Here is a 27,956-nt window from a genome sequence, read left to right on the forward strand (position 1 = left end):
TACAGGTGACAGGCGTATTATTAGCCTGTGTTCACATGCTGCAGACACAGCCGAGGTGGCCGCACAGTGCCGGTGGCTGTCCTCGTGGCGCTGCTGCAGCATGTGAATGCGGTGGAGGCCACGTCTGTCCATTGCTGCAGGTGGCCCCCATCATTAGTGCGTGTCCAGCTCTGGCTCTGCAGCTGGAGAACTACAGCTCCCAGCATGCCCTGCTCGTGTCCCGGCTGTAGAGACACGGCTCTCAGCGTTCCCGGCCGCTGCCTCCTGCTGAATTCCTACAGTTCATCTTTGTGGCTTCTGACAGGCAAAATATTCCGCTCCTGAGAAAAAAATGCCATCAATTCTGCAGATGACGGGCGTGCACAGATGGCAGGGGGCATAATGCCCGCAGCTGCAGCCCCCATAGCCTAGGCTCAGTGCGGCATGGGGCGATCGGCCGCCCATACATTGGGGTGGTATCATCCGGACAGATCTGCAGAGCGATGGGCAGGGAGTGGAGAGAAGCCACCGTCCTGCTGCTGTCAATCGGCCCAGGCGGCAGACATCGGTCCGTCCCACCTGATGGACCACTCGGTCTGCTCTGCGATCTGCGTGATCGGGGGATGGGGCAGGACAGTACACGCCCGGGTCACAGGCGGCCATATTGTGCCGGCCCAGACACCTCCGTTCTGGGGAGGAGGAGGATTTTGCCTGTCCGTTGCTTGCAGAGCTTCAGCTGCAGGAATTCTGCTTCCGCCGAGCAGAGGTTTTAACGTTTTCCTTTTTCTTTCTTTTGACAAGATCGCTATGGGATCGGCCAGTCGGGCAGAATACCGTCCTCCGTGAACGCCATGAGGGTGCTCAGCACCAGCACAGACCTGGAAGCCGCGGTGGCCGATGCACTGGTAAGGGGAACCGCGTCCGTTCCCGGCGTGTGATCTCCCACTGTCTATACATGTGCAGCATGTGGCTCCTCTCGTACATGGTCATAGCCGTCATCCCTGGTCAAACCTAAGGGCAGAACTCCTGAGCACCAGGGAACAAAATGCGGAGATCTCCCCCTCCGGTCATTACCGCTGGACCGTGAGGGTCTCCTCCATGATAGACCCCAGAGCTGACGTTCAGCTGTCACTACCTGCGGTGGCGTCTGGTTTCTGCCCCGTCGTGTTGACTCGTAGACGAGCTGCGGCTCCTCGCTGTGTTTTGTGCCTCCACCCGAGGATCCAGCGGCCGGTGACCTCTTGTTGTCTCGTCTTCTCATCTCCATTTAACCCTTGATTTTCATCCTTCTAATAACATTCTTAATTTCTTGTTTAGCTGCTGGGAGACCCCAGGAATAAGGTACGGCCATTTTTTGTTATGTTAAGCCATGCCCACATGGAATGAGTGTTTTTTTTTCTGTGTCGTGGTTGCTTCTGATCCGCACTGTCGGGGCGTCCACCGACGTAGACGAGGCCTCTCACCCGAACATCTCTGCTTGCTGTCACTTAGTGGCCCTGTCCCAGGCCGTCTCGCAGCGGGCGGACCTTTTCCCTCAGCCTTCATGCATCACGGTTGGTTACATTCAAACGTCTCTATAGGTGAAAACTTGCGGTACGGGAAATTTGAGAGTCCTTCTTAAGATGCAAGTCATGAGCAGATCTCCGCAGTATCCTGTGACTAGGTTCCCCCCGCCACGTACACCGCCGCAATACATCCACGTACTCAGCAGTCCTATGTAGGACTCATCAGAGCTGTCGACACTTAGTGCTTGGCCATGTCTGCAGACCCCATAGTCACACAGCTGAGGGTCTGCTACCATTGCATCCAGTGTAAGCAATGCATGGTGAGCTAGGTCAGCCCCACAGCCTCCTGACACACTGCACCAAACCCACAGACGTAGTAGGTAATGCCCAGCTGGGAGTTTGGTGATGGATTTTCAGCCTTTAGATGTGAACAGTGTTTGACGGTCCTGTACGTCTCTGTAATTGCAGACTGCCCCCTCTTTATATAGTAGCCATCCCCCTGGGGAGCTGGGGTCCGGGACCACAATTGTGGACTTTTGGGTGGTCTGGTACTGTGTGGCCTGTTCTCATGTTCACTGTGATTTGTTAGAGAAGTGCTGCTCCCACAATGGAGGTTGTGAAGGGGTGCTCGACTATCGGTGAGGGGCGGAGGTGTGAGGGGGTGCTCGACTGTCGGTGAGGGGCGGAGGTGTGAGGGGGTGCTCGACTGTCGGTGAGGGGCGGAGGTGTGAGGGGGTGCTCCACCCTTGGTGGGGGGGCGGAGGTGTGAAGGGGTAGTCCACCCTCGGAAGTGTAGTGGATGGAGGTGTTCTGTACTTGGGGGTGGGGGGCAGAGTTCTCTGCCCTCGAGTGGGATGTGACGGAGGGTGGGATTGGGAAGTGCTCTGTCTTTGGAGGAGGGGGCGGGATGGGATGGTGCTCAGTCATTTGAAGAGGGTTGACGGAGTCTCTGCCTTACGGGGGTGGGATAAGGAGGTGCAGGATCCTTTTAAGGGGGTCAGGGGTCTCTGTCCTGAGGAAGGGTGCACAGTCATTGGAGTAGTGGAGGGACAGGGATCTCTGTCTTGGTGGTGGGGGGGGGGAGATGGGGATATGCTCAGTCCTTGGAGGGGGTCAGGGGTCTCTGTCTTGGGGGGTTGAGATGGGGAGGTGCTTAGTCCTTGGAGGGGGGCAGGCATCTGTCTTGTTGGGGGGATGGGACAGGTACTTTTGTCATTAGAGGAGATGGGTGGCTCTTTGCCCTCGTCTGCAGGAAATTCCTCGCAGTCACGAGATCTAGTCCTGAATGTTGGTTCTGGGCTCCTCATGGCGGCGGTGTGTGGCTCCTCATGGCGGCGGTGTAGGGCTCCTCATGGCGGCGGTGTAGGGCTCCTCATGGTGGCGGTGTAGGGCTCCTCATGGCGGCGGTGTAGGGCTCCTCATGGCGGCGGTGTGGGGCTCCTCATGGCGGCGGTGTGGGGCTCCTCATGGTGGCGGTGTGGGGCTCCTCATGGTGGCGGTGTGGGGCTCCTCATGGTGGCGGTGTGGGGCTCCTCATGGTGGCGGTGTGGGGCTCCTCATGGTGGCGGTGTAGGCCTCCTCATGGTGGCGGTGTGGGGCTCCTCATGGTGGCGGTGTGGGGCTTCTCATGGTGGCGGTGTAGGCCTCCTCATGGTGGCGGTGTGGGGCTCCTCATGGTGGCGGTGTAGGGCTCCTCATGGCGGCGGTGTAGGGCTCCTCATGGTGGCGGTGTAGGCCTCCTCATGGTGGCGGTGTAGGCCTCCTCATGGTGGCGGTGTAGGCCTCCTCATGGTGGCGGTGTAGGGCTCCTCATGGTGGCGGTGTAGGGCTCCTCATGGTGGCGGTGTAGGGCTCCTCATGGTGGCGGTGTAGGGCTCCTCATGGTGGCGGTGTAGGCCTCCTCATGGCGGCGGTGTAGGGCTCCTCATGGCGGCGGTGTAGGGCTCCTCATGGCGGCTGTGTAGGGCTCCTCATGGCGGCGGTGTGGGGCTCCTCATGGCGGCGGTGTAGGGCTCCTCATGGTGGCGGTGTAGGGCTCCTCATGGTGGCGGTGTTGTTTCCCTCGTGCGTGCTGCAGACGAGCGTCGGGTCATTCTGTAACGTCCGTCTGTCGTCTGCATCGAGCAGCTGAGACTGTGACCCCAGAGACGTTTCCAGGAGCGCAGCGCAGATGTGGGACACAGCCCAGTATTCTCCCGGCTCCGGCTCATCACACCGCTCACTTCTCTCATTTATGGCTTCAATCATCGAGGCCTTGAGCGGTTTTCCGGCTGTTTTGGTGCAGCGATGGCGCCGGTGCCGGTCTGTCTGGATGTCGCGCATCGCCCTCCGCTCATCTCACATCCCAGATGCTGGTGCAGGTGACAGCGACGTCCGGCCGATGATTGACGGCAAAGTGATAATAAAAAAATTGTATTAAACAGGGACCCATTCACCACTGAGATCAGGACGGATTTCTTTACCTGCCCCCGCTCTCTGCGGCCCTCTGTCATGTTGGGTGTTCAGACTCGTGTGCGGGGAGCGATGGTGGAGTCATTAGATCTCGGTATCTACTATGTGAAGCAACCTACCTCTGCAGAACATCGCACCACGGCAGGGCAACGTATGACCGCAGTATTCCTGAGAATTGATGAGGGCTAGGAACAGGCCGGACGGGGGAGGGGATCACAAAGTGATGGGTTTGGATTCTGGATCCTGCGTCTTTGGGGATGGGGCATATGTTTGGGGCTTGTGCTTTGGATTTCCAGGTGATTGAGCCCGGATGGGTCTGTCTCCACGTCCCGTGTATTCTGCATCCCGTGTGCTCCAGTCTGATGGGATCATGGTGAGATGTCCGGTTAATGTCACATTTTACTTGCAGAAAAAGCCAGTGAGGAGACGCTACGAGCCGTATGGGATGTATTCTGATGACGACGCAAACAGTGACGCCTCCAGCGCCTGCTCAGAAAGGTCGTATGGCTCAAGAAATGGCGGGATCCCGCACTACCTGCGCCAAACAGAGGATGTGGCCGAGGTCCTGAACCACTGCGCCAGCTCCAACTGGTCGGAGAGGAAAGAGGGGCTCATCGGCCTGCAGAACCTCCTGAAAAGCCAGCGGACGCTTAGGTGAGCAATGCCCCTATCTATGTGCATGGCTGTAACGGCTGCAGCTATAAGGCTATGTGCGCACGTTGCGTAATTACATGCAGTTACACTGCGCTTTGTAGCGCAGCGTAACTGCATGCATCCTGCGTCCCCTGCATAATCTATGGAAATTATACAGGAGCTGTGCGCACGTGGCGTATTAGACTGTAGCGGTTCGGCTGCTGCCCGAAGTGCGCGTTCTAAGAAGTGACATGTCACTTCTTCCGTGCACTCTGCTGGCAGCCCCCGCTCTGTCTATGGGAGGAGCTGCAGGCAGAGCGCATGGAATCTGCTTTTTTTTTTTTTTCTTCACTATGGACATTTTCTGCAGCGATTGGAAGCGCACGTGTGCTCTTCATATCGACTGTACGCAACGTGCGCACATAGCCTAACACTCCTCTTCATTCTCAAGACTTCTGATTTCTTTGTCGCTCCATTGGGAGACCCAGACAATTGGGTGTATAGCTACTGCCTCCGGAGGCCACACAAAGTATTACACTTTAAAAAGTGTAACCCCTCCCCTCTGCCTATACACCCTCCCGTGCATCACGGGCCCATCAGTTTTATGCTTTGTGTTGAAGGAGGCACACATGCACACAAGCTCCACATTTTAGTCAGCAGCAGCTGCTGATTGTATCGGATGGAAGAAAAGAGGGCCCCCACAGGGCCCCCGGCATGCTCCCTTCTCACCCCACTGAGTCGGCGGTGCTGTTAAGGTTGAGGTACCCATTGCGGGTACAGAGGCTGGAGCCCACATGCCGTTTTCCTTCCCCATCCCTTAGGGGCTCTGGGAGAAGTGGGATCCTAACCGGTCATCCAGGCACTGGGACCGGGCTCCATCCGCAGCCCCTGGGGGAATCTGACGGACAGGAGACTGGATATCATCAGGGACAGGGCCCTGCATCTATAAGGTACTCTGTGTCCCCTTAGGGACGGTACATGCAGCGCCTGTATTACAGACGCCGCAGCGGCTCCTGTGTGGTTTCTGAGACCGGGACTACCGCGCCGACCGCGCCTGTTGGCCGGCCGCGCTTTTAACTTTAGTCCCCAGCTTTTGCGGCCTAGTACCATATACTGTCAGGGGTAAGGGCGGGACGGCCGACTGGACGGCGGCAGTGAGGGCTGGAGCATACTTTGTTATCCTCCTCCCCCCTCACTGAACACTGTGGGACACCAGTTTCCCGCACTTTATTAGGCACGCCCACGGCTCCATCCTCCCCTCAGAACGCTGGCAGCCATTGTTATAATCACTTCTGCCGGTGGGGGATTTCAGAACGGACTCTGCAGTTCTAGGAGAAGTGGGATCCTAAACGGTCGCCGGTCACTGGGACCGGGCTCCATCCGCAGCCCCTGGGGGAATCTGACGGACAGGAGGCCGGATGTCATCAGGGACAGGGCCCTGCATCCATGAGGTACTCTGTGTCCCCTTAGGGACGGTGCATGCAGCGCCTGTGTTACAGACGCCGCAGCGGCTGCAGTGTGGTTTGTGAGCCGGGACTACCGTGCCGACCGCGCCTGCTGGCCGGCCGCGCTTTTAACTTTAGTCCCCGGCTTTTGCGGCCTAGTACTGTACTCCCACCCCTGGGTCTGCCAGTCAGGGGTAAGAGCGGGACGGCCGACTGGACGTCGGCAGTGAGGGCTGGAGCATGCTGTGGTATCCTCCTCCCCCCTCACTGAGCACTGTGGGGCACCAGATGCCCGCACTTTATTAGGCACTCCCACGGCTCCATCCTCCCCTCAGAACGCTGGCAGCCATTGTTATGATCATTTCTGCCGGTGGGGGATTTCAGACCGGGCTCCGCAGTTCTGGGAGAAGTGGGATCCTAACCGGTCGCCGGTCACTGGGACCGGGCTCCCTCCGCAGCCCCTGCATCCATGAGGTACTCTGTGTCCCCTTAGGGACGGTGCATGCAGCGCCTGTGTTTCAGACGCTGCAGCGGCTGCTGTGTGGTTTGTGAGCCGGGACTACCGCGCCGCCCGCGCCTGTTGGCCGGCCGCGCTTTTAAACTTAGTCCCCGGCTTTTGCGGCCTAGTACATGTACTTCCGCCCCAGGGCCTGCCAGTCAGGGGTAAGAGCGGGACGGCCGACTGGTCGGCAGTGAGGGCTGGAGCATGCTTTGGTATCCTCCTCCCCCATCACTGAGCACTGTGGGGCACCAGATGCCCGCACTTTATTAGGCACTCCCACGGCTCCCTCCTCCCCTCAGATCGCTGGCAGCCATTGTTATAATTACTTCTGCCGGTGGGGGATTTCAGACTGAGCTCTGCAGCTCTGGAAGTCCCAGGCAGGGAATCTGGTGGACACACCATCGCTTGGGGCGGTTGGTAAGCCACACCAGTTGTCAGATGCTGGACCCCCTTGGGTGCCGTAGTGTGTGTGTATATATATATATATATATATATATAATTTTATCTATTCGGCAGCGTTATTTGGTTATTTGCTTTTGGCTATATCTCTAAGAGGAGACAACAGCATGTCGTCCGCAGAAAGCAAGGGTGCCAAGGCACAGGCTTATTTTGCGACCTGTACCTCTTGTGCGGCTATGTTACCTGCAGGTTCCCCCTACCCTCATTGTGACAATGCTAGGCCCCTGTGGCACTCACTCAGCCGGAGCCTCCGGCACTGATGGGACCCTCGGCTCAGGTGGTACTGCCGGTTTCCACTGCACAGATGGAAGGGACAGAGTTTACAATTTTGACTGAGAAACGCTCTGAGTCGCTTCACTTCCATGGCTCAGTCTATGGACAGATGGTCTGCTAAGATACTAGAAGCTTGGCAGTCCAGATCGGTAACACAGGACCAGGGGCACTGTGAGTTCATCATCCCCAGGCCCCTCTCGGTCGGTACAGCAAAGGGCTCCTGGGGTGGCACCCAGATCCCACGGTGAGAACTCCGACACGGACCGCAGCCTCAGACAGGCTAAGCGGGCTCGCTGGGAACCTTCCCCGGCTGCATCACGCGATTCGGGGTCTCAGCATGAGGACCCTCTGGAGGATGAAGCGGAGGTCGCAGCTCAGGGCTTTGATCCTGACGTTGCTCTTAATCTGGATACACCTGAAGGGGACGCCATAGTAAATGACCTTATAAAGTCCATCAACCAGGTGCTAGACCTTCTACCCCAACTCCACCTATAGAGGAGTCGGCTTCACAGTAGGAGAAACACCAGTTTAGGTTTCCCAAACGTACCCAGAGTGTGTTTTTCGATCACTCTAACTTCAGAGAGGCTGTCCAGAAGCACAGAGCATTTCCGGACAAGCGCTTACTAAGCGCCTTAATGCGACACGTTACCCTTTCCCCCCTGACGTAGTTAAGGGTTGGGCTCAGTGTCCCAAGGTGGATCCTCCAGTCTCCAGACTGGCGGCTAGATCCGTGGTATTAGTGGCAGATGGTTCATCGCTCAAGGATGCCACTGACAGGCAAATAGAGCTCATGATGAAATCCATCTATGATGCCATAGGCGCGTCTTTTGCTCCGGTCTTCGCAGTCGAGTGGGCACTCCAAGCTATCATCAGCTTGTCTGTCTGAGACTAATGCGGTCGCACGTACCTCTGCTCCGCAGGTTGTGTCTTTGACTTCTCAGGCGTCGGCTTTTCGTCCTACGCCATGAACGCCGTCCTGGACTCTGCGAGCCGTACAGCGGTAGCATCCGCCAATTCAGGGCAGTCCGCAGGGCTATGTGGCTACGCGACTGGAAGGCAGACTCTGCTTCCAAGAAGTTCTTAACCGGTTTGCCATTTTCTGGCGACCGTCTGTTTGGCGAGCAATTGGATAAAAAACCGATGGGTGAGAGACATTCCGTCTCACGGTTACAGGATAGAGCTCAGCTCTCATCCTCCGACTTGTCTCTGCAAATGGAGTTGTGATCCCCGTTCCGCTTCAAGAACGTGGTCGCGGTCTTTACTCCAACTTGTTCGGGGTACCAAAAAAGGACGTATCATTCCGGTCCGTTTCCGGGCCTCATTCTGCTCAACAGACACGTGAGAACCTGACGGTTTCTGATGGAATCTCTCCGCTCAGTCATCGCTTCGATGTCCCAGGGAGTCTTCCTAGCATCAATCGACTTCAGGGATGCTTATCTCCACGTGCCGATTACACCAGAGCATCAACGCTCCCGGTGTTTCGCCATCCGGGTCGAACACTTTCAGCTCGTGACTTTGCCTTTCAGCCTGGCGACAGTCCCACGGGTCTTCACCAAGGTCATGGCATCAGTGGCGATGAGCCTACACTCTCAGGGACACTCGGTGATCCCTTACTTAGACGATCTCCTAAGTCAAGGCACCCTCCCGGGTGGCATGTCAACACAGCCTGAACATTCTTTTGGAGACTCTCCAGAGGTTCGGGTGGATCATCAATTTCCCAAAGTAAAAATTGACACCGACGCAATTCACTGACTTACCTCGGGATGGAGTTTCATACTTTCTCAGAGATAGTGAAACTTCCGCTGGACAAACAGCGTTCACTGCAGACAGGGGTGCACTTTCTCCTTCGGGCCCAGTCTCACCCCTTGAGGCACCTCACGCGCTTCCTAGGGAAGATGGTGGCAGCAATGGAGACAGTTCCCCTTGCGCAGTTTCATCTGCGTCCACTCCAATGGCACATTCTCCGCAAATGGGACAGGAGGTCGACGTCCCTAGACAGGAACGTCTCTCTTTCACTGGCAGACAAAACCTCTCCTCAGTGGTGGCTTCTTCCCACTTCTTGGTCGAAAGAAAGGTCCTTCCTGCTCACATCCTGGGCTATGGTCAAGACGGACGAGAGTTTGTCAGGGTGGACAGCAGTCTTCCTCCACCACAGGGCTCAGGGAACCTGAACTCTGACAGAGTCCTCACTTCAGATCAATGTTCTGGAGATAAGGGCAGTGTAGCTAGCCCTAAAGTCGTTCCAGCGGTGGCTGGACGGCAGGCAGATCCGGATACAGTCGGACGACGCCACGGCGGTCGCGTACATCAACCACCAGCACAGAGCGCTGGCGGCGGACGCATCAGTTCAAGGCTGGTCGCAATTTCGACTGACTTATGTATTTCCTCCTCTGGCGCTGCTGCCCAGAGTGTTACTCAAGATCGGGTCCGACTGCCGCCGCGCCTTCCTCGTCGCTCCAGACTGGCCGAGGAGGTCGTGATACCTGGATCTGTGGCACCTCACGGTGGGTCGACCGTGGGCACTCCCGGACCGACCAGACTGGCTGTTTCAAGGGCCATTTTCTTCAGCGCTCTATTGGGAGACCCAGACGATTGGGGTATAGCTACTGCCCTCCGGAGGCCACACAAAGCACTACACTAAAAAGTGCAAGGCCCCTCCCCTTCTGGCTATACCCCCCCGTGGTATCACGGGTTCTCCAGTTTTCAAGCTTTGTGCGAAGGAGGTCAGACATCCACGCATGGCTCCACAGATTTTAGTCAGCAGTAGCTGCTGACTATTTCGGATGGAAGAAAAGAGGGCCCATATAGGGCCCCCAGCATGCTCCCTTCTCACCCGTGGATGGTGTTGTAAGGTTGAGGTACCTATTGCTGGTACAGGGGCTGGAGCCCCACATGCTGTTTTCCTTCCACATCCCCTTGTAGGGCTCTGTGGAAGTGGGATCCTGCCGGCCTCTAAGCTCTGACGCCGGGCTCCATCCACAGACCCAGTTGAACCTGATGGATATGGAGCAGGAGTACAATCAGGGACATGGCCCTGCATCATACAGGTACTCTGTGTCCCCGGCAGGCACAGACACACTCCGGGCTGGCTGGGTGTTGTAGTGCGCCGGGGACCGTAACGATTGAGTTGGTGTTCCTGCAGTTTACTGGGGGACTTTTGTGTTGTGGGAACGCAGCGCCGACCCCCACTGGACCGGCGGCGCTGCTGTGACTTGTAGTGCGCCGGGGACACGCCGACCGCGCTTTTACGGCGGCGGCGTTTATAAATCCAGTCCCCGGCTTTTGCGGCCTAGCTCCGCTTCGTTCCCGCCCCCACCCTGTCAATCAGGGTAGGGGAGAGACGCTGTTTCGCAGCAGCGACGAGGGCTGGAGCCTGATTTACATGCTCCAGCCCTCTCACTAGGCACAGAGGGAAGCAGGCTTCCCGCTCTTAGCCAGGAACGCCCAGGGCCCGCCCCCCCTCCTCTACCAGGACGCCGGCAGCCATTACATGCAGTCTGGCTGGAGGAAGGACGCAAGGCTCTGGGAGACCTGGACTAGGGGGCTTTTGGCGACCACACACCCGCTCTTAAGCGGGCGGTAAGCGGCATTTCAGCTGGCCCCTCTAGTGCCTCAGTGTGTATTGGTGTACTGTGTCACCAGATATATATATTTATTTATTTCTTGCACTGTGAGGTCGCTTCCTGGCTGGATACCCCAGATCGCTCTGAGGAGGCAGCAACATGTCATCCACAAAACGCAAGGCTGCCAAGGCTAGGGCTGTGTACACTGCGTGTGCTGCATGTGGGGCTGCTCTACCAGCAGGTTCCAAAGACCCCCATTGTGTGCAATGCTCAGATCCGGTGCTGCTTCGCCAGCCGGAGTCCGGAGGGGTAGTGACCCAGGCTGAGACGCTTGTAAGTCCTGCCCCGGTGTCAGGGACAGACTTTGCAGTTTTTGCTGAAGGAATGTCTGTGACTATGGCAAAAATCCTTGAAACTTTGCAATCCATGACTGGGGCTCAGTCTATGGACACGGCGAGGTCTCTGTCCTCTAATCCCCCTCAGTTGGAATTAATCCAGACTGCAAGGGGGTCCCCGGCTTCCCAGGCTGAGTATTATGACTCAGATGATAGCCCCAGCCACCCTAAGCGAGCTCGCTGGGAAAGACCCTCAACGTCATCACACTGCTCAGGGTCTCAGCGCAATCAGTCGCCCTGTGATGCGTCTGAAGAGAGTGATCAGGAGTCTTATCCTGGAACCCCTCTCAATCTGGATACCCCGGATGGGGACGCCATGGTAAACGAGCTTATCTCAGCCATCAATAGACTGTTGGATATTTCTCCCCCAGCTCCTTCTGCAGAGGAGGCAGCTGCAGAGCAGGAGAAGTTTCGTTTCCTCTATCCCAAGCGTAAATTGAGTGCTTTCTTGGATCACTCTGACTTCAGAGAGTCAATCCAGAAACACGACGCTCATCCAGAAAGGCGTTTCTCTAAACGTTCTAAGGATACACGTTTTCCTTTCCCCCCTGATGTGGTCAAGCGCTGGACCCAGTGTCCAAAAGTAGACCCCCCGATTTCCAAACTTGCAGCTAGATCCATAGTTGCAGTGGAGGATGGCGCTTCACTTAAGGATGCCAATGACAGACAGATGGACCTTTGGTTAAAATCTGTCTATGAAGCTATCGGCGCGTCGTTTGCTCCAGCATTCGCAGCCGTATGGGCACTCCAAGCTATTTCAGCTGGTTTAGCAAAAGTGGATGCTATCATACATCCAGCGGTGCCGCAAGTGGCGTCCCTTACCTCGCAGATGTCTGCGTTTGCGTCTTACGCTATCAATGCGGTCCTAGAATCTACCAGCCGCACCTCAATGGCGTCCGCCAATTCGGTAGTTTTGCGCAGAGCCTTGTGGTTAAAGGACTGGAAAGCAGATGCTGGTTCCAAAAAATGTTTAACCAGCTTGCCTTTATCTAGAGATAGACTGTTTGGCGAGCCATTGGCTGACATCATTAAACAGTCCAAGGGTAAAGACTCTTCCTTACCCCAGCCCAGATCAAGCAAACCTCAGCAGAAAAAATGGCAGCAGAGGTTTCAGTCCTTTCGAGGTTCGGGCAAGACACAATTCTCCTCGTCCAAAGGGACTCAGAGGACGCAAAGAGTCTCAGATTCCTGGCGGGCTCACACGCGCCCCAAGAAAGCAAATGGAGGAACCGCTTCCAAAGCGGCTACCTCATGACTTCCAGCCCCCCCCCTCCGCATCTCCGGTCGGGGGCAGGCTCTCCCGCTTTTCTGACATTTGGATGTCACAGGTCAAAGACCGGTGGGTGACAAACATTTTGTCTCGCGGGTACAGAATCGAGTTCAGTTCTCGTCCTCCAGCTCGGTTCTTCAGAACCTCCCCACATCCAGACCGAGCAGATGCCCTGCTGCAGGCGGTGGACTCCCTAAGAGCGGAAGGAGTAGTGGTTCCTGTACCGCCTCAGGAACAAGGGCGAGGGTTTTACTCCAATCTCTTTGTGGTTCCAAAAAAGGACGGCTCGTTCCGTCCTGTTCTGGATCTAAAGCTGCTCAACAAACATGTGCACGCCAGACGGTTCCGGATGGAAACCCTCCGCTCTGTCGTTGCCTCAATGTCTCAAGGAGACTTCCTTGCCTCAATAGACATCAAAGATGCTTATCTCCACGTGCCAATTGCTACAGAACATCAACGTTTTCTATGTTTTGTGATAGGAAACGACCATTTTCAGTTCGTAGCTCTGCCATTCGGTCTGGCGACAGCCCCCCGGGTCTTCACCAAGGTCATGGCGGCGGTGGTAGCAGTCTTGCACTCTCAGGGACACTCGGTGATCCCTTACCTAGACGATCTACTTGTCAAGGCACCCTCTCAAGAGGCATGCCAACTCAGTCTACATGCTACGCTGGAGACTCTACAGACGTTCGGATGGATCATCAACTTTCCAAAGTCGAATCTGTCACCGTCACAGTCGCTAACGTATCTTGGCATGGAGTTTCATACTCGAGCAGCGAGAGTGAAGCTTCCGCTGAACAAGCAGCGGTCCCTACAGACAGGGGTGCAATCCCTCCTTCAAGGCCAGTCGCACCCCTTACGGCGCCTCATGCACTTCCTCGGGAAGATGGTGGCAGCCATGGAAGCAGTTCCCTTTGCGCAGTTTCATCTGCGCCCACTTCAATGGGACATTCTCCGCCAATGGGACGGGAAGTCAACGTCCCTGGACAGGAAAGTCTCTCTTTCCCAGACGGCCAAGGACTCTCTACAATGTTGGCTCCTTCCCACCTCATTGTCTCAGGGAAGATCCTTCCTGCCCCCATCCTGGGCAGTGGTCACGACAGATGCGAGTCTGTCAGGGTGGGGAGCAGTGTTTCTCCACCACAGGGCCCAGGGGACGTGGACTCCGCAGGAGTCCACCCTTCAGATCAATGTTCTGGAAATCAGAGCAGTGTATCTTGCCCTACTGGCCTTCCAACAGTGGCTGGAAGGAAAGCAGATCCGAATCCAGTCGGACAACTCCACAGCGGTGGCATACATCAACCACCAAGGAGGGACGCGCAGTCGGCAAGCATTCCAAGAAGTCCGGCGCATTCTAATGTGGGTGGAGGACACAGCATCCACCATATCCGCGGTTCACATCCCAGGCGTAGAAAATTGGGAAGCAGACTTCCTCAGTCGCCAGGGCATGGACGCAGGGGAGTGGTCCCTTCACCCGGACGTGTTTCAGGAAATCTGTCGCCGATGGGGAGTGCCGGACGTCGACCTAATGGCGTTCCGGCACAACAACAAGGTCCCGGCATTCATGGCGAGGTCGCGCGATCAAAGAGCTCTGGCGGCAGACGCATTAGTTCAAGATTGGTCGCAGTTCCGGCTCCCATACGTCTTCCCACCTCTGGCACTCTTGCCCAGAGTGTTACGCAAGATCAGATCCGATTGCAGCCGCGTCATACTCGTCGCCCCAGACTGGCCGAGGAGATCGTGGTATCCGGATCTGTGGCTTCTCACGGTCGGTCGACCGTGGTCACTGCCAGACCGACCAGACTTACTGTCCCAAGGGCCGTTTTTCCATCAGAATTCTGCGGCCCTGAACCTGACTGTGTGGCCATTGAGTCCTGGATCCTAGCGTCCGCAGGATTATCTCAAGGAGTCGTAGCCACAATGAGACAAGCTAGGAAGTCAACGTCTGCTAAGATCTACCACAGAACGTGGAAGATTTTCTTATCCTGGTGCTCTGCACAGAGAGTATCCCCTTGGCCATTTGCATTGCCCACCTTTCTTTCCTTCCTGCAATCGGGGTTGGAAAAGGGCTTGTCGCTCAGCTCCCTTAAAGGGCAAGTCTCGGCACTATCTGTGTTTTTTCAGAAGCGTCTAGCACGTCTTCCTAAGGTGCGCACGTTCCTACAGGGGGTCTGTCATATTGTGCCCCCGTACAAGCGGCCGTTAGATCCATGGGATCTGAACAGAGTACTAGTTGCTCTGCAAAAGCCACCCTTCGAGCCTCTAAAGGACGTTTCCTTTTCTCGCCTGTCACAGAAAGTGGCGTTTCTTGTTGCGATCACATCGCTTAGGCGAGTGTCTGAGCTGGCAGCTCTGTCATCCAAGGCTCCCTTCCTGGTGTTCCACCAGGACAAGGTAGTGCTGCGCCCCATTCCGGAGTTTCTCCCTAAGGTCGTATCCTCGTTTCATCTTAATCAGGATATATCCTTGCCTTCTTTTTGTCCTCAGCCGGTTCACCGGTATGAGAAAGACTTACGTTTGCTAGATCTGGTGAGAGCACTCAGAATCTATATTTCTCGCACGGCGCCTATCCGCCGTTCAGATGCACTTTTTGTCCTTGTCGCTGGCCAGCGCAAGGGGTCGCAGGCTTCTAAAGCCACCCTGGCTCGATGGATCAAAGAACCAATTCTGGAAGCCTACCGTTCTGCTGGGCTTCCGGTTCCTTCAGGGCTGAAAGCCCACTCAACCAGAGCTGTGGGTGCGTCCTGGGCTTTGCGACACCAGGCTTCGGCTCAACAGGTGTGCCAGGCAGCTACCTGGTCGAGTCTGCACACTTTCACCAAACATTATCAGGTGCATACCTATGCTTCGGCGGATGCCAGCTTAGGTAGAAGAGTCCTGCAGGCGGCAGTGACATCCCCGTAGGGGAGGGCTGTTTTGCAGCTCTAACATGAGGTATCTCTTTACCCACCCAGGGACAGCTTTTGGACGTCCCAATCGTCTGGGTCTCCCAATAGAGCGCTGAAGAAGAAGGGAATTTTGTTACTTACCGTAAATTCCTTTTCTTCTAGCTCTTATTGGGAGACCCAGCACCCGCCCTGTTGTCCTTCGGGATTTTTTTGTTGTTTGCGGGTACACATGTTGTTCATGTTGAACGGTTTTTCAGTTCTCCGACGTTATTCGGAGTTAATTTGTTTAAACCAGTTATTGGCTTCCTCCTTCTTGCTTTGGCACTAAAACTGGAGAACCCGTGATACCACGGGGGGGTATAGCCAGAAGGGGAGGGGCCTTGCACTTTTTAGTGTAGTGCTTTGTGTGGCCTCCGGAGGGCAGTAGCTATACCCCAATCGTCTGGGTCTCCCAATAAGAGCTAGAAGAAAAGGAATTTACGGTAAGTAACAAAATTCCCTTCTTCCATCTGAATTCTGCGGTCTTCAACCTGACTGGGTGGCCATTGAGTCCTGGCTCTTAGCGTTCTCAGAGTTATCTCTATCACGCCTTTCACAGAAGGTGGTCTTCCTAGTGGCAGGCTCATCACTTCGGAGAGTGTCTGAGCTAGCAGCGCTGTCATGCAAGCCCCCTTCCTGGTGTTTCGCCAGGATGAAGTGGTTCTGCGTCCGGTCCCGGAATTCCTACTTAAGGTGGTATCCTCCTTTTCTTCTCAATCAGGATATCTCCTTACCTTCTTTTGGATCCAGTTCACAATTGTGAAAAGGATTGCACTTGTTAGATCTCGGGAGAGCACTCCGGCTCTTCTTTTCGCACACTGCGCCCCCGCGCCGTTCTGATGCGCTCTTTGTCCTGGTCACTGGCCAGCGTAAGAGGTCGCAGGCTGCCAAGTCAACCTTGGCTCGGTGGATCAAGGAACTGACCCTTGAAACCTACCGTTCTTCTGGGCTTCCGATTCCTTTAGAGCTGAAAGCCCATTCTACCAGAGCCGCAGACGCATCCTGGGCATTGCGTCACCAGGCTACGGCTCAGCAGGTGTGTCAGCACTACCTGATCGAGTCTGCACACTTTCACGAAACACTATCTGGTTCATGCCTATGCTGTGGCAAATGCCAGCCTAGGTAGGCGAGTCCTTCAGGCGGCGGTTGCCCACCTGTAAGAGGGACGTTTTTTCGGCTCTTTTTATCGAGGTATTCTTTTACCCACCCAGTGACTGCTTTTGGACATCCCAAGTGTCTGGGTCTCCCAATGGAGCAACAAAGAAGAAGGGAATTTTGTTTACTTACCGTAAATTCCTTTTCTTCTAGCTCCTATTGGGAGACCCAGCACCCGCCCCTGTTCCCTTCGGACTGGTTGTTCTTTTGTGTACACATGTTGTTCATGTTGAAGGGTTCTTTTGGTTCATGGTTTCAGTTCTCCGAACATCCTTCGGATTGAATTTACCTTAGACCAATTTATAAGTTCCTCCTTCCTGCTTTGGCACCAAAACTGATGGGCCCGTGATGCACGGGAGGGTGTATAGGCAGAGGGGAGGGGTTACACTTTTTAAAGTGTAATACTTTGTGTGGCCTCCGGAGGCAGTAGCTATACACCCAATTGTCTGGGTCTCCCAATAGGAGCTAGAAGAAAAGGAATTTACGGTAAGTAACAAAATTCCCTTCTTCTTGGATCCAGAGTTTTTCTTATTGCAGATGTTTTTGTTTTGCAGCCGAGTGGAGCTGAAGAGGCTTTGTGAAATCTTCACTCGGATGTTTGCGGACCCCCACAGTAAGGTAAGTGCCCTTCATAGACTCACGGGGAAAGTTTTATTAGCGATGTCTCCTAGCGATGACTGACGAGGCAGCAGAATCGCTCTGTTCGGTCCCATCATTGTTTGTTTGCCTTTTGGCTGCTTCTTGTTTGCAGTGCTTCCTGCGTGTTCCCTGCCTGTGCTCTACCTGCGCTTTCTGTGCTTGCTCTCTGTGCTTGCTCCCTGCCTGCTCCATGCGCCCGCTCCCCCTCCCCCTGCGCTTTCTGTGCTTGCTCTCTGTGCTTGCTCCCTGCCCGCTCCCCCTGCGCCCTCCGCTCCCGCACCCCCTGGTGCTGTGTATAGTATGAGCAGATTATGGGGGTCCCCGGGCTGTAACATCAGGGGGATCAGACTGGTGCCTGGATCTGTAATTATAAGTGCATAGAGTGCAGATTACATGTGATGGGGAGACCTGGCGTGTCGTGATGTACAGAGGGGCGCTTCCGGGCACGGCTGCTGTGGGTATCTACCACTCCTTGGGGTTGCAGGCACAGTGATGTTTAGGCTGGCAGCGCACTGATAAGTATTCAGTGTTGTAATTTTTTGCACTTGTATTTCGCTGGTTGTGTATGGTGCTCTGCTGCAGCACAGATAGGCCTGACCTGCCTGTATCCGCCCTTGTGTGTTGGAGGAGGGGGCAATTGTTCTACACGGGAACATGTCCTTATGGATGAGCTTTTAAATGTTTTTAATTATTGCCAATGTTGTTTATCTGGAGATCCTAAATGTGGGCATGCCAGTCTTTTCTTCTTTGTTTACTAATGTTTAACCCCTCGCGTTTGATCTGCAGGGGGGTCCGGCAGCCTCTGTCCATCACATGGGGTCTCACTGTCACATGGCTGCTTGCTTCTGTGTCCAGCTGTGTGTAGCTGCCTCACGTAGCACAGGTTGTTACTGCACAGTGTGAACAGTTGGCTGTACCGCCGAGAGGGGTCACCATAAACCTACGGATACCCAGATAGTGCGGCTTGGCTTATCACATGATCTGCAGTCGTTTCCGTGCAGGGGTCCGCTGGGGCTGCCCCGGGCTCCTCTGTCTGAGGCTTTGTTCTTTTGTTGTGGCCACACTATGGCTGAAAACTGAGCGGCGTTACTTTTTTTTTTTTTTGCCCGGTTTTCAGATTGATAAGGGTCAGACATGCACGTGGTCAAAATTGTTGGTCCCCCTCACCCCTCATTTAATGAAAAAAAACCCACAATGGTCACAGAAATAACAGACAAAAGTAATAAATAAAAAATCTATGAAAATGAAAGTCGGACATTGCTGCTTTTCTGCTTCCACAGAATGTAAAAATAACTCATGAAATCTGCCTGGACAGAAATGATGGCGCCCTCCTCCTCCTCCTTAACTTAATATTTGGTTGCACAACCTTTTGAGACAATCACACGATTCCTGTAACTGTCAATGAGACTTCTGCACCTCTCGACAGGTATTTTAGCCGCTCCTCAAGCGCAAACTGTTCCAGTTGTCTGGTATGTGAAGACCCCCTGTGCCAGATGCAACAAAGCAGCCCCAAAACATAAACGAACCACCACCATGTTTCACTGTAGGGACAGTGTTCTTTTCTTGATAAGCTTCATTTTCCCATCTGTGAACATAGAGCTGATGTACCTTGCCAAAAAGTTCCATTTTTGTCTCATCTGTCCATAGGACATTCTCCCAGAAGCTTTGTGGCTTGTTAACATGTAGTTTGGCAAATTCCAGCCTGGCTTTTGATTTATTTTATTTGTTTTTTTTTTCTTTTCAACAATGGTGTCCTCCTTGGTCGTCTCCCATGAAGTCCACTTTGGCTCAAACAATGACGGATGGTGGGATCGGACACTGATTTTCTTTGAGCTTGAAGTTCACCTTTAATCTCTTTAGAAGATTTTCTGGGCTTTTTTATTACCATTCGTATTATCCGTTGCTTTGATTTGTCATCAGTTTTTTTGCTCTTGCGGCCACGTCCAGGGAGGTTGGCTACAGTCCTATGGACCTTAAATTTCTGAATATGTGCAACTGTAGTCGCAGGAACATCAAGCTGCTTGGAGATAGTCTTATAACCTTTACCTTTTAACATGCTTGTCTATAATTGTCTTTCTAATCTCATGAGACAACTCTTTCCTTCGCGTCCTCTGGTTTATGTTGAGTGTGCTACACACTGTCACCAAACAGCACAGTGAGTATCTGTAGCCCTATATACAGGCCACTGACTGATTACAAGATTGTAGACACCTGTGATGCTAATTAGTGGACACACCTTGATGTAACATGTCCCTTTCTTCGGCGCTCCATTGGGAGACCCAGACGATTGGGTGTATAGCACTGCCTCCGGAGGCCACACAAAGCATTACACTAAAAAGTGTAAGGCCCCTCCCCTTCTGGCTATACACCCCCAGTGGGATCACTGGCTCACCAGTTTTCTGCTTTGTGCGAAGGAGGTCAGACATCCACGCATAGCTCCACTGTTTAGTCAGCAGTAGCTGCTGACTATGTCGGATGGAAGAAAAGAGGGCCCATATGGGGCCCCCAGCATGCTCCCTTCTTACCCCACTTGTGGTTTGTAAGGTTGAGGTACCCATTGCGGGTACAGAGGCTGGAGCCCACATGCTGCTTTCCTTCCCCATCCCCCTGAGGGGCTCTGAGGAAGTGGGATCTTACCGGCCCCCAAGCCCTGAGGCCGGGCTCCATCCACAGACCCAGTGAACCTGCTGGATACGGAGCTGGGTACCGTTCAGGGACAAGGCCCTGCAACTTTCAGGTACTCTGTGTCCCCGTACAGACAGGCACGCACACGCCAGACTTGCTGGGTGTGTTAGTGCGCCGGGGACAGTAGCGCTGCACGCTGGGGTTTGAGTCACAGCAGCTTAGCTGTGTGACTTCATGTGCTGGGAACTACCGCGCCGGCCACTCTCAGAGCGGCGGCGCGGCTGGGACTTGTAGTGCGCCGGGGACTTAGCGCCGACCGCGCTTTTACGGCGGTGGCGCTTATAAATTTAGTCCCCGGCTTTTGCGGCCTAGCTCCGCTTCGTTCCCGCCCCCTCCCTGTCAATCAGGGAATGGGACAGACGCTGTACAATCAGCAGCGCCGAGGGCTGGAGCCTTATTTACATGCTCCAGCCCTCTCACTGGGCACAGTGGGACGCAGGTTTCCCGCTTTTTGTCTGAGCACACCCAGGGCCCGCCCCCCCTCCACAGAGACGCCGGCAGCCATTCCTGCATGCAGTCTGGCTGGAGGACGGACACAGGCTCTGGGAGACCCAGACTACGGATTTCTGGCGACCACACACCCGCGTTTAGCGGGCGGTAAGCAGCACATTAGTGCTGGCCCCACTAGTGCCACAGTGTTGTATTGGTGTACTTTTTCCTGTACCAGATATATATATATATATATATACTGCACTGTACGGTCGCTTCTTGGCTGTATACCCCTATATTGCTCTGAGGAGACAGCAACATGTCATCCACAAAACGCAAGGGTGCCAAGGCACGGGCTGTATACACTGCTTGTACAGCATGTGGGGCTAATCTACCAGCAGGCTCCAATGACTCTCATTGTGTGCAATGTTCAGTCCCAGTGGCACTTCGTCAGCCAGAGCCTATGGTGGTGGTAGCCCAGGCAGAGACGCCTGTGAACCCTGCCCCGGTGACGGGGACAGAATTTGCAGTCTTTGCTGATAAAATGTCTGTGACTATGACAAAAATCCTGGAGACCTTGCAGTCCAGGCCAGTTGCTCAGACCATGGACACTGCTGTGTCTATGTTCCCCGGTCCCCCTCAGTTGGAACTAATCCGTACTTCAAGGGGGTCCCAGGCATCACAGGCTGAAGACTCTGACTCCGATGACAGTCCCAGGCCGCCTAAGCGAGCTCGCTGGGAGAGACCCTCCACGTCATCACGCGGGTCAGGGTCTCAGCGAGAAGGGTCTCTATATGATGAGACAGAGGTGGGTGATCAGGAGTCTGGTCAATCCAGAAACACCATGCTTATCCGGACAAGCGTTTTTCCAAACGTCTTAAGGATACACGTTATCCCTTTCCCCCTGACGTGGTCAAACGCTGGACCCAGTGTCCAAAAGTGGACCCTCCAATATCCAGGCTTGCAGCTAGATCCATAGTTGAAGTGGAGGATGGGGCTTCACTTAAAGATGCCAATGACAGACAGATGGACCTTTGGTTGAAATCTGTCTATGAAGCTATTGGCGCGTCGTTTGCTCCAGCATTCGCGGCCGTGTGGGCGCTCCAAGCTATTTCAGCTGGTCTGGCACAGGTGGACTCCTTCTTAAGTCCAGCAGTACCGCAAGTGGCGTCCTTAACTACGCAAATGACTGCGTTTGCGACCTACGCTATCAATGCGGTACTAGACTCTACGAGCCGTACCTCAATGGCATCCGCCAACTCTGTAGTTTTGCGCAGAGCCTTGTGGTTAAAAGAATGGAAAGCAGATTCTGCTTCTAAAAAATGTTTAACCAGCTTGCCATTATCTGGAGACAGACTGTTTGGTGAGCAATTGGCGGAAATCATTAAACAGTCCAAAGGTAAGGACTCCTCCTTACCCCAGCCCAGATCAAGCAAACCTCAACAGAGGAAGTGGCAGTCAAAGTTTCGGTCCTTTCGAGGCTCGGGCAAGCCCCAATTCTTCTCGTCCAAAGGGACTCAGAAAGAGCAAAGGAGCTCTGATTCCTGGCGGACTCACTCACGCCCCAAGAAAGCAACCGGAGGTACCGCTTCCAAGGCGGCTGCCTCATGACTTTCGGCCGCCTCCCTCCGCATCCTCGGTCGGTGGCAGGCTCTCCCGCTTTTGCGACATTTGGCTGCCACAGGTCAAAGACCGGTGGGTAACAGACATTTTGTCCCACGGGTACAGGATAGAGTTCAGTTCTCGTCCTCCGCCTCGGTTCTTCAGAACTTCCCCACATCCCGACCGAGCAGATGCCCTTCTGCAGGCGGTGCATTCTCTAAGAGCAGAAGGAGTGGTGGTCCCTGTTCCTCTTCGGGAACAAGGACAAGGTTTTTACTCCAATCTCTTTGTGGTGCCAAAAAAGGACGGCTCTTTCCGTCCTGTTCTGGACCTAAAACTGCTCAACAAGCATGTGAACGCCAGGCGGTTCCGGATGGAATCCCTCCGCTCAGTCATTGCCTCAATGTCTCAAGGAGATTTCCTAGCATCAATAGACATCAAAGATGCTTATCTCCACGTGCCGATTGCTACAGAGCACCAACGCTTTCTACGCTTCGTGATAGGAGACGACCATCTTCAGTTCGTGGCTCTGCCATTTGGTCTGGCGACAGCCCCACGGGTGTTCACCAAGGTCATGGCGGCAGTGGTAGCAGTCTTGCACTCTCAGGGACACTCTGTGATCCCTTACTTGGACGATCTACTTGTCAAGGCACCCTCTCAGGAGGCATGCCAACTCAGCCTGAATGTTGCACTGGAGACTCTCCAGACGTTCGGGTGGATCATCAACTTCTCAAAGTCAACTCTGTTACCGACCCAATCACTGACGTATCTTGGCATGGAGTTTCATACTCTCTCAGCGATAGTGAAGCTTCCGCTGGACAAGCAGCGGTCACTACAGACTGGGGTGCAGGCTCTCCTTCAAAGTCAGTCGCACTCCTTTAGGCTATGTGCCCACGCTACAGGATTTATCGCGGATTTGACGCGGATTTTGACGCGGATTTAGCGCGGATTTGCCGAAAATCTGCAGCACAGCTACTCCCCAGCCATTTCAATGGCATTTTGGAAATGCTGTGCCCATGCTGCGGATTTTTCCGCTGCGGATTTTGCCGCGGATTTTGATGCGGAACAAACTGCAGCATGTCAATTGTTTGGTGCAGTTTTGGTGCGGATTTTCTGTTTTGAATGGGGGAAAAAAAAAATGAAATCCGCATCAAAATCCGCGGCAAATCCGCGGTAAATCCGCGGTAAATCCGCGGCAAATCCGCGGGTGCGGATTTGCCGCGAAAGTTGCGGATTTTCAGGCAAAAAAATCCGCATGGACATTCTAGCGTGGGCACATAGCCTAAGACGCCTCATGCACTTCCTCGGGAAGATGGTGGCGGCAATGGAGGCGGTTCCGTTTGCGCAGTTTCATCTGCGCCCACTTCAATGGGACATTCTCCGCCAATGGGACGGGAAGTCAACATCCCTGGACAGGAAAGTCTCCCTTTCCCAGACGGCCAAGGACTCTCTGCAGTGGTGGCTTCTTCCCACCTCATTATCACAGGGAAGATCCTTCCTACCACCGTCCTGGGCGGTGGTCACGACAGACGCGAGTCTCTCAGGGTGGGGAGCAGTTTTTCTCCACCACAGGGCTCAGGGTACGTGGACCCAGCAGGAGTCCACCCTTCAGATCAATGTTCTGGAAATCAGAGCAGTGTATCTTGCCCTACTAGCCTTCCAGCAGTGGCTGGAAGGAAGGCAGATCCGAATTCAGTCGGACAACTCCACAGCGGTGGCATACATCAACCACCAAGGGGGGACACGCAGTCGGCAAGCCTTCCAGGAAGTCCGGCGGATTCTGATGTGGGTGGAAGCCACGGCCTCCACCATATCCGCAGTTCACATCCCCGGCGTAGAAAACTGGGAAGCAGACTTCCTCAGTCGCCAGGGCATGGACGCAGGGGAATGGTCCCTTCACCCGGACGTGTTTCAGGAAATCTGTCGCCGCTGGGGAAGGCCGGACGTCGACCTAATGGCGTCCCGGCACAACAACAAGGTCCCAACCTTCATGGCACGGTCTCGCGATCACAGAGCTCTGGCGGCAGACGCCTTAGTGCAAGATTGGTCGCAGTTCCCGGCTCCCTTATGTGTTTCCACCTCTGGCACTCTTGCCCAGAGTGCTACGCAAGATCAGATCCGACTGCAGCCGCGTCATACTCGTCGCCCTAGACTGGCCAAGGAGGGCGTGGTATCCGGATCTGTGGCATCTCACGGTCGGCCAACCGTGGGCACTACCAGACCGACCAGACTTGCTGTCCCAAGGGCCGTTTTTCCATCGGAATTCTGCGGCCCTGAACCTGACTGTGTGGCCATTGAGTCCTGGATCCTAGCGTCTTCAGGATTATCCCAAGGGGTCGTTGCCACCATGAGACAGGCTAGGAAGCCCACGTCCGCTAAGATCTACCACAGAACGTGGAGGATATTCTTATCCTGGTGCTCTGCTCAGGGAGTGTCTCCCTGGCCATTTGCATTGCCTACATTTCTTTCTTTCCTGCAATCTGGGTTAGAAAAAGGTTTGTCGCTCGGCTCCCTTAAAGGGCAAGTCTCGGCGCTATCCGTCTTTTTTCAGAAGCGTCTAGCACGACTTTCTAAGGTACGCACGTTCCTGCAGGGAGTTTGTCATATCGTACCCCCGTACAAGCGGCCGTTAGATCCATGGGATCTGAACAGGGTACTAGTTGCCCTCCAGAAGCCGCCCTTCGAGCCTCTGAGGGAGGTTTCACTTTCTAGACTATCACAGAAAGTGGCTTTTCTGGTAGCGATCACATCTCTTCGGAGAGTGTCTGAGCTAGCAGCGCTGTCATCCAAGGCTCCCTTCCTGGTCTTCCACCAGGACAAGGTAGTGCTGCGACCCATTCAGGAGTTTCTCCCGAAAGTGGTATCCTCTTTTCATCTTAATCAGGATATCTCTTTGCCTTCTTTTTGTCCTCATGCAGTTCATCGGTATGAGAAAGATTTACATTTGTTAGATCTGGTGAGAGCACTCAGAATCTACATTTCCCGCACGGCGCCCCTGCGCCGTTCGGATGCACTCTTTGTCCTTGTTGCTGGTAAGTGCAAAGGGTCGCAGGCTTCCAAAGCCACCCTGGCTCGATGGATCAAAGAACCAATTCTTGAAGCCTACCGTTCTGCTGGGCTTCCGGTTCCATCAGGGCTGAAGGCCCATTCTACCAGAGCCGTGGGTGCGTCCTGGGCATTACGACACCAGGCTACGGCTCAACAGGTGTGCCAGGCAGCTACCTGGTCGAGTCTGCACACTTTCACCAAACATTATCAGGTGCATACCTATGCTTCGGCGGACGCCAGCCTAGGTAGAAGAGTCCTGCAGGCGGCAGTTGCCTCCCCGTAGGGGAGGGCTGTCTTTGCAGCTCTAACATGAGGTATTTCTTTACCCACCCAGGGACAGCTTTTGGAAGTCCCAATCGTCTGGGTCTCCCAATGGAGCGCCGAAGAAGAAGGGAATTTTGTTACTTACCGTAAATTCCTTTTCTTCTAGCTCCTATTGGGAGACCCAGCACCCGCCCTGTTGTCCTTCGGGATTTTTGGTTGTTTTTCGGGTACACATGTTGTTCATGTTGAACGGTTTTCAGTTCTCCGACGTTACTTCGGAGTGAATTTGTTTAAACCAGTTCTTGGCTTTCTTCCTTCTTGCTTTTGCACTAAAACTGGTGAGCCAGTGATCCCACTGGGGGTGTATAGCCAGAAGGGGAGGGGCCTTACACTTTTTAGTGTAATGCTTTGTGTGGCCTCCGGAGGCAGTGCTATACACCCAATCGTCTGGGTCTCCCAATAGGAGCTAGAAGAAAAGGAATTTACGGTAAGTAACAAAATTCCCTTCTTTGTCACATTATTTTCAGGGGCCTCATCATTTCTGTCCAGGCTTGGAGGGCGCCACCATTCCTGTCCAGGCTTGGAGGGCGCCACCATTCCTGTCCAGGCTTGGAGGGCGCCACCATTTCTGTCCAGGCCGATTTCATGAGTTGTTTCTTTGTCGCTCCATTGGGAGACCCAGACAATTGGGTGTATAGGCTATGCCTCCGGAGGCCGCACAAAGTATTACACTAAAAGTGTAAAGCCCCTCCCCTTCTGCCTATACACCCCCCGTGCTCCCACGGGCTCCTCAGTTTTTTGCTTTGTGCGAAGGAGGTCAGACACGCACGCACAGCTCCACAGATTGGTCAGCAGCAGCTGCTGACCATGTCGGATGGAAGAAAAGTGGGCCCATATAGAGCCCCCAGCATGCTCCCTTCTCACCCCACTCTTGTCGGTGGTGTTGTAAGGTTGAGGTATCCATTGCGGGTACGGAGGCTGGAGCCCACATGCTGTTTTCCTTCCCCATCCCCCTCAGGGCTCTGGGTGAAGTGGGATCCTATCGGTCTCCAGGCACTGAGACCGTGCTTCATCCACAACTCCTGTGGAGCCTGCTGGATAGGAGCCGGGTATCGTTCAGGGACATGGCCCTGCTACTTGGAGGTACTCTGTATCCCTGTGGGGACAGCGCACAGCAACACTCCAGCTTTGCTGGGTGTGCTAGTGCACCGGGGACCACGGCGCTGACCGGGTTAATATGTGCCATTACACACTCAGCGTTGCTGAGTGTGTTTATGTATAGGGACTGCCGCACTGACCGCCGCGGCCATGGAAACACTGCGGCGCGGCTGGGACTTGTAGTGCGCCGGGGACTTTCACGCCGGCCGCGCTTTTACGGCGGCCGCGTTTATTACTAGAGTCCCCGGCTTTTTGCGGCCTAGTTTCCTTTCCTCCCGCCCACAGCCCTGACAGGCAGGGGAAGGGCGGGACGTTGCACAGAACGAGCAGCACTGAGGGCTGGAGCATGCTTTGCATACTCCACCCCTCTCACTGTGCACAGTGCGGGCACCAGTTCCCGCTCTTTCTGGGTCACGCCCACGGCTCCCTCCTCTCCTCAGGACGCCGGCAGCCATTCCTGTCAGCTCCTTGGACGCTGCAGAGGGGGACAAAGTCTTGGAGACCCAGGCAGGGACTCTGGTGGCCTCACAACCGCTTTAGGCGGGTGGTAAGCAGCACCTGTGGTGCTAGCCCCATTGTGCAGTAGTGTAACATTATATGTTTATGGTATATATGTTTTACACTGTATGGTGCACAGTTGATTTCTGGCTATATACCCTATTGTGTTACTCAGGGAAGATAATAGCATGGCGCCCACGAAAGGCAGGGGTGCCAAAACACAGGCTTATTATGTTGCCTGCGCCGCATGTACGACCCCGCTACCGACAGGTTCCACTGACCCTCATTGTGTGCACTGTTCGGCCCCTGTGGCACTTGCTCAGCCAGAGCCTCTGCTGGGGGGGGCCCAGGGGGAGCCACCTGCTAACACTGTTCAGGTGACGGGCACGGAGTTTGCAAAACTCTCTGAGACTATGGCTAAGATACTAGAAGCCTTGCAGTCCAGGCCGGTATCTCAGCACAGGGACTCTGTTGAATCTTTGTTCCCTGGCCCACCTCAGCTGGACCAACAATGTCCTCCCGGGGTATCTCATGGATCCCAGGCTGAGGGTTCTGACACAGACCCCAGCCCCAGACCGACTAAGCGAGCTCGCTTAGATTTTCCCTCGACATCATCATATTGTGCAGGGTCTCAGAGGGGGGAATCTCTGGTTGATGATGCGGAGACAGCTGATCAGGATTCTGATCCTGAGGCCGCTCTCAATCTTGATACTCCGGACGGGGACGCCATAGTGAACGACCTTATTGCGTCCATCAATCGTATGTTGGATATTTCTCCCTCAGCTCCTCCGGTGGAGGAGTCAGCTTCTCAGCAGGAGAAATTCCGTTTCAGGTTTCCCAAGCGTACACCGAGTATGTTTCTGGACCACTCTGATTTCAGAGAGGCAGTCCAGAATCACCATGCTTGTCCAGATAAGCGTTTTTCTAAGCGCCTTAAGGATACACGTTATCCTTTTCCCCCTGACGTGGTCAAAAGTTGGACTCAGTGTCCCAAAGTGGATCCTCCAATCTCCAGACTGGCAGCTAGATCCATACTTGCAGTGGAAGATGGGGCTTCACTCAAAGATGCCACTGACAGG

At 54.5% G+C, this 27,956-nt stretch overlaps 1 protein-coding gene across 1 annotated transcript in view; it reads left to right on the forward strand.

Moving 5' to 3' along the window:
- Positions 1–27,956, forward strand: part of CLASP1 (cytoplasmic linker associated protein 1) — a 113,314-nt gene that overhangs the window by 36,888 nt on the left and 48,470 nt on the right. Inside the window, exons 18-21 of the mRNA XM_075317018.1 lie at positions 781–884; positions 1,297–1,320; positions 4,345–4,589; positions 17,109–17,172. Of these exons, the coding sequence (XP_075173133.1) occupies positions 781–884; positions 1,297–1,320; positions 4,345–4,589; positions 17,109–17,172 (437 nt within the window). The remainder of the gene's footprint in view (positions 1–780; positions 885–1,296; positions 1,321–4,344; positions 4,590–17,108; positions 17,173–27,956) is intronic.

Source organism: Anomaloglossus baeobatrachus, chromosome 7 (assembly GCF_048569485.1).
Source record: "Anomaloglossus baeobatrachus isolate aAnoBae1 chromosome 7, aAnoBae1.hap1, whole genome shotgun sequence".
NCBI classification, from domain to species: Eukaryota; Metazoa; Chordata; class Amphibia; order Anura; family Aromobatidae; genus Anomaloglossus; species Anomaloglossus baeobatrachus.